At 48.9% G+C, this 14,378-nt stretch overlaps 2 protein-coding genes across 2 annotated transcripts in view; both read right to left on the bottom strand.

Annotated features, from left to right (window-relative positions):
- Positions 1 to 14,378, bottom strand: part of nme9 (NME/NM23 family member 9) — an 82,729-nt gene that overhangs the window by 21,659 nt on the left and 46,692 nt on the right. The window lies entirely within an intron of this gene.
- On the bottom strand, positions 342 to 7,970 carry LOC129816959 (uncharacterized). The gene is made up of 2 exons (XM_055871949.1): positions 3,143 to 7,970; positions 342 to 3,022 (listed from the first exon to the last, which is right to left on the bottom strand). The coding sequence occupies exons 1-2, from the start codon at positions 7,126 to 7,128 to the stop codon at positions 1,081 to 1,083; spliced, it is 5,928 nt and encodes a 1,975-aa protein (XP_055727924.1). The 5' UTR covers positions 7,129 to 7,970; the 3' UTR covers positions 342 to 1,080.

Genomic DNA, 14,378 nt, shown 5'->3' with positions numbered 1-14,378 from the left:
CTAACCCAGAGCTGTCCTCTAACACTAACCCAGAGCTGTCCTCTAACCCAGAGCTGACCTCTAACACTAACCCAGAGCTGACCTCTAACCCAGAGCTGACCTCCAACACTAACCCAGAGCTGTCCTCCAACACTAACCCAGAGCTGTCCTCTAACCCAGAGCTGACCTCTAACACTAACCCAGAGCTGACCTCCAACACTAACCCAGAGCTGTCTACCATCACTAACCCAGAGCTGTCCTCTAACACTGTCAAGTTGTCTAGGTGTTATAATTATTTTCAGCTCTGCCCAAACTTGAAAACGGCTTGCTCAACCCGTGAAGGATGCAAAGGGACAACTCAATTCCTTTCCAGTGTTTTATTATGGTTTTGATGCCATTTGTTGAATATGTTGAAATAGTTGATTTGTTGAATAGAGTAGTTGAATCACAGAGGAATAGGGAATAGGAATAGCACTAGCAATAGGAATAGCACTAGCACTAGGAATAGCACTAGCACTAGGAATAGCACTAGCACTAGGAATAGGTTGATAACCTTAAACAAACAGAGAATAAACATGCATTATTTTACACTAAACAATGCATGACACAGCAACAAAGCATGGCTTTGAATAAAGTAAACGTTTAAACAATTTAATCTAGCACTTCTAGCAATTACTTCTGCAGTCAGAAAATATCCACACCAAAAGTCAACACTCCTACCAGAGTTAAACATGTAAATTGTGCTAAGCACTGGATGCAACATAATAAATAATTCCAAACATTACATACCAGTTGCGTCTTTAGGGTTGAACAATGAGCTGTGTGTATGTTGAGGACCAAACATTTTATACCCATGCTTATCTGACAGGTGCGCATGTAAAAGTAGTCCCTCCAGAAATCCTGGCTCAATTTTTTAGTTCCACCCGTGTTTTTTGGGTTATCTGCCCTCTTGAGGCCTGGAGGTCTTTAAAGGAAGAGCTGCCATTGTGCTCATGTTTTGAGTGTTCTGTTTTGACGCAACACCTCCCACTTGACCTCCTGGTTCTTGAACCGAAGGAGGTCACACGAACCTCTGTGTTGGGGCATGTTCGATTTCAGCTATCAGGCTCTTCCTTCTTCAACAGGAAGTATAACAATGATGCGTCTGACATCCCTATGAAGAACTGTAGCAGGTATTTTAGTTGAGAGTGTCTTTGACTTCTCTTGAGCAGGCTTCACAGTTGGGACTGGGTAGCTGGGAAAAGTTCTGACATGCACATCTCTGACGATGCCCTTCTTGTCAATGTTGACACTGATGACTCTGGCTAGTTTGTAGTGACCCCTCCAGGCATTTTGGTCAGCCAGCCAGACAACATCTCCAACAGCCACATTCCTATGTGTTGTGTGCCATTTACTCCTCACGAATAGATTGGGCCCAGCTAACTGACTCCACTTCCTCCAGAACCGGTCAACTTCTGTTTGGATAGCTCTCAATCTTTTGTATGGGTACCTTTCAAAATCAAAGCATCCAAGATCTCCTCTGGGTCCAATCCGTCCAAGCAGAAGGGAATTTGGGCTGATGTATTCTATGCAGTCCTCCCGGCTTTGAGTTCTTGCATCTATGGGCCTCTCATTGGCAAGGTTAGCAGCCGTGTAGAGAAATGTTTGAAACTCAGTCCATGTGAAGAGTCCTTCTCCTCCCAGGTTGTGCAAAGCCCGCTTCACAGTACGAACAGCTGCTTCTGCAGCTCCATTCCTGTGAGGGGAGTCTGCTGGGTGGATTTTCCAGCTCCATTCTGTCCCATGCTTGGAAGCTTCATTTTCAAGCTCAGATTTATCTAGTTGATCCAAGAAGATGTAGAGTTCTTTGAGGGCAGGTCTGGCACCCACAAAGTTCTTTCCAGGATCTGACCACAATTTCTTTGGGTGCCCTCTCAGTGCCGTGAATCTTTGGTAAGCCAGTAGGAAGCCTTCCGTCGACTGGTCACTGACAACATCTGTGTGCATAGCTCTGGATACCATGCAACAGAAGACAATACCCCACACCTTGAGCTTGGTTTTCTTTTTCACCTCGTCCTTGACTTCATACGGTCCAAATAAGTCCACTGTTGTGTACTCAAATGGTCTGGCTGGTGTTATCCGCTCGGATGGAAGGTCACTCATGATCTGTTGGCACTTTCTGGCCCTGGCCTTTCTGCACACCACACAATTGTCAACTCTCTTTTTAGCCAGCTTCCGGCCTTTTATCACCCAGGCTTTCTTCCTCATCCGGAGGAGTGTGCCTGCTATTTCTTCATGATTTGCACCATGGGCCTCTTGAGCTAGGAGAGTGGATATCCATGCCTCATATGGTAGAATTGGTACGGCAGTTTCCTCCTCATCAAAGATCTGGAACCTTCCTCCACAAACTAAGAGCCCAGTCTCTTTATCTCTGTAAACAGCGAGTCTGTTGAGAGTGGTATCTTGAAAGGTTATACCTTCTTGAGCTGCAAGGAACAAGTCTCTTAGTGCATCCTCACACTCCCCGACAGTGAGTACAGCTTGTTTGGCTCTGTACCTCCAGTTTGTTGAAAGAGCGTCCTCCCACTTTGGTTTATCTGAGGCTGAATTCTTGGTTAACATTTCTTTCCATCTCGTTGCGGCTCTCCAAACCCAGGCAATGACTCGGATCAGCCTGGTCAGATTGCTGAATTTCCTGATGTCAATCAGTTTTGTTACCGCAGAGCCGGCTGGTGATCTTCGGATCCGAGTCTTGGGTTCATCTGGGTTATTTTGCTGTGCATCACTCTGGTTTCTCTTGACCTGCGCTCTGGTCAGTGCTGCCGAGAAAGCTTTCCTTCGAAGTTTGTTTATACCTTCCTTGGCATACGCAGCGATTTCTTTGGCTGACTTATGTGGCCACTCTTTCACAGGTTTCCTCAGGAATGCTGGTCCATCCTGCCACATGGAATATTCCTGGAGGTCTTCTGGGGCTGCCCCTCTTGTTATGATGTCAGCACTGTTCAGGCTTCCTGGGATCCACCACCAGTCTTCTATGGATGTGGATTTCTGGATCTCTCCAACTCTATTTGCAAAGAAAGTTTGATATCCATAGCTGTCTCTCTGGATTGCTCCCAACACAGTTTGACTGTCCAGTAGATGGAGCCATCGTTCAATTTCTATTCGACTGTGCTTTTCAACGTACTTTCGAAGTCGTGCTGCATAGACAGCACCGCAGATTTCAGCTTTTACTGGTTCTCCCTTTTGGTCCAATGGTGTGAGCTTTGCTTTGGATTCAACCAGTCTGACTTTGATGCCTTGCTGGGTCTCCCATCTTAAGTACACTACGGCTCCATAGCTCTTGTCACTTCCATCAGAGAATGTTATTCCCCATGGTTTTCCAATCCAGTTGGCTGGTGTGAGGCTTCTGTGAAAGGTGATTTGGCCAAGACGTGTGTATTCCTCAAAGAATTGGATGGCTTCTTCCCTCAAATTTTCAGACAAAGGTTTGTCCCAAGTGTCTCGGTTCAGAGTTTTGCCTCCAGCTTCCTGAAACGCCTTTCTGACAAGAATGGCACCCTTTTGTTTGGCAGGTGTGACGAGGCCTATTGGGTCATACAGGCTAGCTACCTGGCTCAGCAGTTCTCTTCTCGTCAGTGGGTTTGGAGTTTTCCCTCTCACCTCTTCATCAAGGAGATTTTGGCCGACTCTCATTTTCCCTTTCCTCTTTGAGAAATTGATTGAAGTCATGAGGTACAGTCTATCCTCCTCAACAAGGTATCCAACTCCAAGGGCTTTATTGTATCCTTCCCTCATTTGGTTTGGGAGAATGAGTGCTGTGCTTGACTGCGCTCCTTGTTCTTCTGGTACGATCTCCTGCCTCCCACTTTGATCTGACCGGACCCAGGGCTTGAGGACGAAGCCGCCTGCCTTCAGGATCTCTTCAACACTTTTGGTGTTCTGGTCCAGCTTTTGCAAGTCATTATGGGAAGTCAGGATGTCATCGACATAGGTATCCTCTTCAAGGATCCTACGTTCCTCCTCCAGGTGAGCAAACATGGGCAGTTTGCTTGTCTCTCTCATAGCCAATTGCGCAATGCACCCTGCTGGTCGATCGCCAATATTGACTCTGGTGATCGCATACTCTTCAATCTCTTCCTCCTCAGTGTCTCTCCAGAGAAATCTGTGGAGGTGCATCTCCAGGTCTTCCAACCACACAGAATTGTACATTTTCTTAATGTCGCCGAGGGCAGCATTGACGCCTCTCCTGAACCTGAGTAGTACTGCTCGGATGGGATTGAGGACATCAGGCCCTTTCAGCAGAAGGTCATTCATGCTGACCCCTCTAAACTTCTGGCTGCTGTTCCATACCAGTCTCACAGGTGTTGTGAGAGAGTGCGGGTTTGCTGCCACCAAGTGGCTGACATACCATACTGGCCCCTTCCAGCTGGCAATGAGCTCTTTGGTGAGTTTCTTCGCTGCTCTTCTCTCGACCATTTCATGGACTTGAGCTGTGTATGCTATTCTCCACTCTGGCTCTTTTTTGAGTTGCTTTTCTGTTCTCAAGAAGGTGGCTTCCACCCCACTCCTATTGTCAGGAAGGGAACTTGGATCTTGAATCCAGGGGTATTTTGTGTCCCAGTGGGGTTCATCACTGTGAGCATCTGCTTTGATGTAGGTGAGGCCTTTCCTTATGATCTCCAGCTCTCTTTCCTCACTCAGAGTCATTTCTTTGCCTCCTGGTTGACAGTTGCCGCACCGGCATCCTCCACACTTTGGGTCGCAAGCTGCTCCAATGCTGTCCCACTTCCACCAATCCAAGAACTCTCTGTGAGCAACTGTTCCTTTGGTTTCAGCTGTGAACAGCTTAGCTATCTCTTGATATTTGACAGCAGTTGCTTTCATGGATCGAGCAAAGTGTGTTTCAGACCTGTGTGCGGCTATATCCACTTCTTCAAACAGATCTGGATGTGCTCCACCAACAGTCTTTCCTAGCGGGCCTTCCCACAAGACAAGGTCTCCAATCACCTTCACTCTTTGCGGAGCAAGTCTTCCTTCGCGGTGGCTTATCAGTAGCTCAATATTCTCTGGTCTACTCAGATCTCCTAGATTGACTTCTGGGAAGAACTTCTTGAGTTGCTCAGGTTTGATGACTCTGTGGACGTTGGCAATTTCATTCAAACCATAGCAGATAAGCTCATGAGCTCTTTCCGTGCCTATGGGCGTTTTGACCCTCACTCTGAGGAGATATCTTCTGGTTCTAACCTTCATGGCCATTCCTCCGACTCCATGAACGACTAAAGTGATGTTTTCACTTCGAAGATTTAATCTTCTGGCAGCTCTGTGAGTGATGTAGTTTGTGTCCGATGCCAAGTCGATCAGGGTTCCAATTCTTTGTCCTGCATTGGCAGTTACCTTGAGCAACATTAGAATAACTGGCAATTCTTCTACTGCACTTGACTCAGTCACTCCCAGCTGATTATTTTCGACACAGTTTGTTTTCGCAGTGGCGTTGGTGAATGCTTTCTTGAATTTCTCTGCCATCTCTGGGGAGAGCTTAGATACCAATTCCTCCTGCTCCTCTGTAAGCGTATACCTTCTCACATTGGATTGTCTTCTGTCTGAGTCACTTCTCTTGAAATCTCCCTTCAGACAAAGAAAGAAATGATGGTCTTTCTTACAGTCTCTTTTCCTGCACAGGTAAGTGTCTTTGCATTCATCATCTTCTCCATGACAGACCAAGCACCTCTTGCAGGCCCCCAGCTTTTCTACAGCATCCAACTTTTCCACCGGCTTCAGCTCTTTGAAACGCTTGCAAAAGAAGATCTTTTCTCTATGCTTTTCATCTCCACAGACAACACAGCCGCCTTTCCTTGTGGAACGTGTGGACGCATATCTCCTCTCCACACAAGCATATTTCTTCTCTGGCTTTTCACTCCCTCCCAGCTGCTCTAATTTTTCAAGAATTTCCTCCTGTGTTTTCAGGAATTTAAGAAGGTTTTCAAAGTGATTGTCCGGCGTGACATTATTCCTCGGGTTAACCATGAAGACAAGCCAATCCCGCTTGATGTTGTCAGGTAACTTGCTTTCTATGGATCTAATCACTAGAGGGTTGTTGATGGCTCCTGTGCCTCCAAGCTCTGTGAGATCATCCAGTGCCTTCTCTATAGTTTGGATCATGTCGATAACTTTCCTTGGCTGATTTGCTCTTAAAGCAGGAATTTTCTCCAGATCCTCAATTATCTCCAAGGCAATTGTAGACTTGTTTCCATACCTGTTCTCAAGCACCCTGAACATGTCCTCAGCAGTATTGTAAGTAGACAAACGGAGGTCTCTGCACATTCTCTCATCTACACTGTCAATGAGTTGGATTTTCTTTACTTCGACTGAGCCTGTTGGTTCCCCCTGCTTCTGTAGACTCTCCCAGTCTCTCCTCCATCGATGGAAATTCCTTTTATACCCACTGAACTTGGGTAAACAGGTTGGTTTTATTCTCAGTGTCGGCTGTGGAGCTGGCATGGGCATCTGCAGCACTCTCCCTCTGTCTTTATCCTCTTCCGCAATTCTTTGCGCTGTGAGAAATCCTGCCCTCCTTGCTTCAAGGTTGTTTCTGAATGCTTTCAGATCCTTTACTCTGGCTTCCAGCCGTTCTTTTTCTGCTACTGGAATCCACATCTCCCACTCTGCTAGGCTTGTGATTGCATCTTGGACTTGTGCCTTCGCACCATCCCACCGTAGCTCGAAGCCATCTCTATTTACAGCCATAACAGGTATTTGAGTAACTCCATCACAGGCGGTCTCAGCTTCTTTGATTGCAGACTTCACCTCGTCCTCCCCGTATCTAGGCCATAGGTTGGACTGGATCATCCCCCTGACCTCATCCAATCGTACTTCGCATTCTTGGAATGTCTTCTCAAGTTCAGTCTGCTGCTGCTTGCTCAGGTCAGCTTCTTCACCCTCATCGGTTTCAGCTTCAATGTCTGCCAGAAGTCCAGCCCTGTATTCATCATTTGTCTCACTGACCTTCCTTGCCTCCGACGTGAGCTTCTTGAACTCCTCTCGCAGTTCGCTCTTAGTCATGTGTTTTGCACCTCTGCTAAGGAAGTTTGCTTGCTTGGTAAAAGCACTCTTTGCCAAAGTTCTTTCTTGCTTCAGCTCCTTCACTGTTTTCCCAAGAGCTTCCTCCGCCATTTTGAGATGTAAGCCAATACTCTCTCTGCGACGACAGCTTTCCTGACTTCAGGCCGTTAATCCTTTCGTCTTCACTGCCACGCTTGGTTATCAACTGTCAAGTTGTCTAGGTGTTATAATTATTTTCAGCTCTGCCCAAACTTGAAAACGGCTTGCTCAACCCGTGAAGGATGCAAAGGGACAACTCAATTCCTTTCCAGTGTTTTATTATGGTTTTGATGCCATTTGTTGAATATGTTGAAATAGTTGATTTGTTGAATAGAGTAGTTGAATCACAGAGGAATAGGGAATAGGAATAGCACTAGCAATAGGAATAGCACTAGCACTAGGAATAGCACTAGCACTAGGAATAGCACTAGCACTAGGAATAGGTTGATAACCTTAAACAAACAGAGAATAAACATGCATTATTTTACACTAAACAATGCATGACACAGCAACAAAGCATGGCTTTGAATAAAGTAAACGTTTAAACAATTTAATCTAGCACTTCTAGCAATTACTTCTGCAGTCAGAAAATATCCACACCAAAAGTCAACACTCCTACCAGAGTTAAACATGTAAATTGTGCTAAGCACTGGATGCAACATAATAAATAATTCCAAACATTACATACCAGTTGCGTCTTTAGGGTTGAACAATGAGCTGTGTGTATGTTGAGGACCAAACATTTTATACCCATGCTTATCTGACAGGTGCGCATGTAAAAGTAGTCCCTCCAGAAATCCTGGCTCAATTTTTTAGTTCCACCCGTGTTTTTTGGGTTATCTGCCCTCTTGAGGCCTGGAGGTCTTTAAAGGAAGAGCTGCCATTGTGCTCATGTTTTGAGTGTTCTGTTTTGACGCAACAAACACTAACCCAGAGCTGACCTCTAACCCAGAGCTGACCTCCAACACTAACCCAGAGATGACCTCCAACACTAACCCAGAGATGACCTCCAACACTAACCCAGAGCTGTCCTCTAACACTAACCCAGAGCTGTCCTCCAACACTAACCCAGAGCTGACCTCCAACACTAACCCAGAGCTGTCCTCCAACACTAACCCAGAGCTGACCTCCAACACTAACCCAGAGCTGACCTCCAACACTAACCCAGAGCTGACCTCTAACCCAGAGCTGACCTCCAACACTAACCCAGAGCTGACCTCCAACACTAACCCAGAGCTGACCTCTAACCCAGAGCTGACCTCCAACACTAACCCAGAGCTGTCCTCTAACACTAACCCAGAGCTGACCTCCAACACTAACCCAGAGCTGTCTTCCATCACTAACCCAGAGCTGTCCTCTAACACTAACCCAGAGCTGACCTCTAACACTAACCCAGAGCTGTCCTCTAACCCAGAGCTGACCTCTAACACTAACCCAGAGCTGTCCTCCAACACTAACCCAGAGCTGTCCTCTAACCCAGAGCTGACCTCCAACACTAACCCACAGCTGACCTCTAACACTAACCCAGAGCTGACCTCCAACACTAACCCAGAGCTGTCCTCCAACACTAACCCAGAGCTGTCCTCTAACACTAACCCAGAGCTGACCTCTAACCCAGAGCTGTCCTCTAACACTAACCCAGAGCTGTCCTCTAACCCAGAGCTGACCTCTAACACTAACCCAGAGCTGACCTCTAACCCAGAGCTGACCTCCAACACTAACCCAGAGCTGTCCTCCAACACTAACCCAGAGCTGTCCTCTAACCCAGAGCTGACCTCTAACACTAACCCAGAGCTGACCTCCAACACTAACCCAGAGCTGTCTACCATCACTAACCCAGAGCTGTCCTCTAACACTAACCCAGAGCTGACCTCTAACCCAGAGCTGACCTCCAACACTAACCCAGAGATGACCTCCAACACTAACCCAGAGATGACCTCCAACACTAACCCAGAGCTGTCCTCTAACACTAACCCAGAGCTGTCCTCCAACACTAACCCAGAGCTGACCTCCAACACTAACCCAGAGCTGTCCTCCAACACTAACCCAGAGCTGACCTCCAACACTAACCCAGAGCTGACCTCCAACACTAACCCAGAGCTGACCTCTAACCCAGAGCTGACCTCCAACACTAACCCAGAGCTGACCTCCAACACTAACCCAGAGCTGACCTCTAACCCAGAGCTGACCTCCAACACTAACCCAGAGCTGTCCTCTAACACTAACCCAGAGCTGACCTCCAACACTAACCCAGAGCTGTCTTCCATCACTAACCCAGAGCTGTCCTCTAACACTAACCCAGAGCTGACCTCTAACACTAACCCAGAGCTGTCCTCTAACCCAGAGCTGACCTCTAACACTAACCCAGAGCTGTCCTCCAACACTAACCCAGAGCTGTCCTCTAACCCAGAGCTGACCTCCAACACTAACCCACAGCTGACCTCTAACACTAACCCAGAGCTGACCTCCAACACTAACCCAGAGCTGTCCTCTAACACTAACCCAGAGCTGTCCTCTAACACTAACCCAGAGCTGTCCTCTAACACTAACCCAGAGCTGTCCTCTAACCCAGAGCTGACCTCCAACACTAACCCAGAACTGTCCTCTAACACTAACCCAGAGCTGTCCTCTAACCCAGAGCTGTCCTCTAACACTAACCCAGAGCTGACCTCCAACACTAACCCAGAGCTGACCTCCAACACTAACCCAGAGCTGACCTCTAACACTAACCCAGAGCTGATCTCCAACACTAACCCAGAGCTGACCTCTAACACTAACCCAGAGCTGATCTCCAACACTAACCCAGAGCTGACCTCTAACACTAACCCAGAGCTGTCCTCTAACCCAGAGCTGACCTCTAACCCAGAGCTGTCCTCTAACACTAACCCAGAGCTGACCTCTAACCCAGAGCTGACCTCTAACCCAGAGCTGTCCTCTAACACTAACCCAGAGCTGACCTCCAACACTAACCCAGAGCTGACCTCTAACACTAACCCAGAGCTGATCTCCAACACTAACCCAGAGCTGTCCTCCAACACTAACCCAGAGCTGACCTCTAACACTAACCCAGAGCTGTCCTCCAACACTAACCCAGAGCTGTCCTCTAACCCAGAGCTGACCTCCAACACTAACCCAGAGCTGTCCTCTAACACTAACCCAGAGCTGTCCTCTAACCCAGAGCTGACCTCCAACACTAACCCAGAACTGTCCTCTAACACTAACCCAGAGCTGATCTCCAACACTAACCCAGAGCTGTCCTCCAACACTAACCCAGAGCTGTCCTCTAACACTAACCCAGAGCTGTCTTCTAACACTAACCCAGAGCTGACCTCCAACACTAACCCAGAGCTGACCTCTAACACTAACCCAGAGCTGTCCTCTAACACTAACCCAGAGCTGTCCTCTAACACTAACCCAGAGCTGTCCTCCATCACTAACCCAGAGCTGCCCTCTAACACTAACCCAGAGCTGTCCTCTAACCCAGAGCTGTCCTCTAACACTAACCCAGAGCTGACCTCTAACACTAACCCAGAGCTGACCTCTAACCCAGAGCTGTCCTCTAACACTAACCCAGAGCTGACCTCCAACACTAACCCAGAGCTGTCCTCTAACACTAACCCAGAGCTGTCCTCTAACCCAGAGCTGACCTCCAACACTAACCCAGAACTGTCCTCTAACACTAACCCAGAGCTGATCTCCAACACTAACCCAAAGCTGTCCTCTAACACTAACCCAGAGCTGTCCTCCAACACTAACCCAGAGCTGTCCTCTAACACTAACTCAGAGCTGTCCTCCAACACTAACCCAGAGCTGTCCTCTAACCCAGAGCTGTCCTCCAACACTAACCCAGAGCTGTCCTCCAACACTAACCCAGAGCTGACCTCCAACACTAACCCAGAGCTGTCCTCTAACCCAGAGCTGTCCTCTAACACTAACCCAGAGCTGACCTCCAACACTAACCCAGAGCTGTCCTCTAACACTAACCCAGAGCTGTCCTCTAACACTAACCCAGAGCTGTCCTCCAACACTACCCCAGAGCTGACCTCCAACACTACCCCAGAGCTGACCTCCAACACTAACCCAGAGCTGTCCTCTAACCCAGAGCTGTCCTCTAACACTAACCCAGAGCTGACCTCCAACACTAACCCAGAGCTGTCCTCTAACGCTAACCCAGAGCTGTCCTCTAACACTAACCCAGAGCTGACCTCCAACACTAACCCAGAGCTGACCTCCAACACTAACCCAGAGCTGACCTCCAACACTAACCCAGAGCTGTCCTCTAACACTAACCCAGAGCTGTCCTCCAACACTAACCCAGAGCTGTCCTCCAACACTAACCCAGAGCTGTCCTCCAACACTAACCCAGAGCTGTCCTCTAACACTAACCCAGAGCTGACCTCTAACCCAGAGCTGTCCTCTAACACTAACCCAGAGCTGTCCTCTAACCCAGAGCTGACCTCTAACACTAACCCAGAGCTGTCCTCTAACACTAACCCAGAGCTGTCCTCTAACCCAGAGCTGACCTCTAACACTAACCCAGAGCTGACCTCTAACCCAGAGCTGACCTCTAACACTAACCCAGAGCTGACCTCCAACACTAACCCAGAGCTGTCCTCCAACACTAACCCAGAGCTGTCCTCTAACCCAGAGCTGACCTCTAACACTAACCCAGAGCTGACCTCCAACACTAACCCAGAGCTGTCTACCATCACTAACCCAGAGCTGTCCTCTAACACTAACCCAGAGCTGACCTCTAACCCAGAGCTGACCTCCAACACTAACCCAGAGATGACCTCCAACACTAACCCAGAGCTGACCTCCAACACTAACCCAGAGCTGTCCTCTAACACTAACCCAGAGCTGTCCTCCAACACTAACCCAGAGCTGACCTCCAACACTAACCCAGAGCTGTCCTCCAACACTAACCCAGAGCTGACCTCCAACACTAACCCAGAGCTGACCTCCAACACTAACCCAGAGCTGACCTCTAACCCAGAGCTGACCTCCAACACTAACCCAGAGCTGACCTCCAACACTAACCCAGAGCTGACCTCTAACCCAGAGCTGACCTCCAACACTAACCCAGAGCTGTCCTCTAACACTAACCCAGAGCTGACCTCCAACACTACCCCAGAGCTGACCTCTAACCCAGAGCTGTCCTCCAACACTAACCCAGAGCTGTCCTCCAACACTAACCCAGAGCTGACCTCTAACCCAGAGCTGACCTCCAACACTAACCCAGAGCTGTCCTCCAACACTAACCCAGAGCTGTCCTCCAACACTAACCCAGAGCTGACCTCCAACACTAACCCAGAGCTGACCTCTAACACTAACCCAGAGCTGTCCTCCAACACTAACCCAGAGCTGACCTCTAACACTAACCCAGAGCTGTCCTCTAACCCAGAGCTGTCCTCCAACACTAACCCAGAGCTGACATCTAACACTAACCCAGAGCTGTCCTCCAACACTAACCCAGAGCTGTCCTCTAACCCAGAGCTGTCCTCTAACACTAACCCAGAGCTGACCTCCAACACTAACCCAGAGCTGACCTCTAACACTAACCCAGAGCTGTCCTCCAACACTAACCCAGAGCTGTCCTCTAACCCAGAGCTGTCCTCTAACACTAACCCAGAGCTGACCTCCAACACTAACCCAGAGCTGACCTCCAACACTAACCCAGAGCTGTCCTCCAACACTAACCCAGAGCTGACCTCTAACACTAACCCAGAGCTGACCTCTAACCCAGAGCTGTCCTCCAACACTAACCCAGAGCTGTCCTCTAACACTAACCCAGAGCTGTCCTCTAACACTAACCCAGAGCTGTCCTCTAACACTAACCCAGAGCTGACCTCTAACCCAGAGCTGTCCTCAACACTAACCCAGAGCTGACCTCTAACACTAACCCAGAGCTGTCCTCTAACACTAACCCAGAGCTGTCCTCTAACCCAGAGCTGTCCTCCATCACTAACCCAGAGCTGTCCTCCAACACTAACCCAGAGCTGACCTCTAACACTAACCCAGAGCTGTCCTCTAACACTAACCCAGAGCTGTCCTCTAACACTAACCCAGAGCTGACCTCTAACCCAGAGCTGTCCTCTAACACTAACCCAGAGCTGTCCTCTAACACTAACCCAGAGCTGTCCTCCAACACTAACCCAGAGCTGTCCTCTAACACTAACCCAGAGCTGTCCTCTAACACTAACCCAGAGCTGACCTCTAACCCAGAGCTGTCCTCTAACACTAACCCAGAGCTGTCCTCCAACACTAACCCAGAGCTGTCCTCCAACACTAACCCAGAGCTGACCTCCAACACTAACCCAGAGCTGACCTCCAACACTAACCCAGAGCTGACCTCTAACCCAGCGCTGTCCTCTAACACTAACCCAGAGCTGACCTCCAACACTAACCCAGAGCTGTCCTCCAACACTAACCCAGAGCTGACCTCCAACACTAACCCAGAGCTGACCTCTAACCCAGAGCTGTCCTCCAACACTAACCCAGAGCTGACCTCCAACACTAACCCAGAGCTGACCTCCAACACTAACCCAGAGCTGACCTCCAACACTAACCCAGAGCTGTCCTCTAACACTAACCCAGAGCTGTCCTCTAACACTAACCCAGAGCTGACCTCTAACACTAACCCAGAGCTGACCTCCATCACTAACCCAGAGCTGTCCTCCAACACTAACCCAGAGCTGACCTCCAACACTAACCCAGAGCTGACCTCTAACACTAACCCAGAGCTGTCCTCCAACACTAACCCAGAGCTGTCCTCTAACACTAACCCAGAGCTGACCTCCAACACTAACCCAGAGCTGTCCTCTAACACTAACCCAGAGCTGACCTCTAACACTACCCCAGAGCTGACCTCTAACCCAGAGCTGACCTCCAACACTAACCCAGAGCTGTCCTCCAACACTAACCCAGAGCTGTCCTCCAACACTAACCCAGAGCTGACCTCCAACACTAACCCAGAGCTGACCTCTAACACTAACCCAGAGCTGTCCTCCAACACTAACCCAGAGCTGTCCTCTAACACTAACCCAGAGCTGTCCTCCAACACTAACCCAGAGCTGTCCTCCAACACTAACCCAGAGCTGTCCTCTAACACTAACCCAGAGCTGTCCTCTAACCCAGAGCTGTCCTCTAACACTAACCCAGAGCTGTCCTCCAACACTAACCCAGAGCTGTCCTCTAACCCAGAGCTGACCTCTAACACTAACCCAGAGCTGACCTCCAACACTAACCCAGAGCTGTCTACCATCACTAACCCAGAGCTGTCCTCTAACACTAACCCAGAGCTGACCTCTAACCCAGAGCTG

The sequence above is a fragment of the Salvelinus fontinalis genome, chromosome 19 (genome assembly GCF_029448725.1).
Source record: "Salvelinus fontinalis isolate EN_2023a chromosome 19, ASM2944872v1, whole genome shotgun sequence".
NCBI classification, from domain to species: Eukaryota; Metazoa; Chordata; class Actinopteri; order Salmoniformes; family Salmonidae; genus Salvelinus; species Salvelinus fontinalis.
This window is presented reverse-complemented; position numbering and strand designations above follow the sequence as displayed.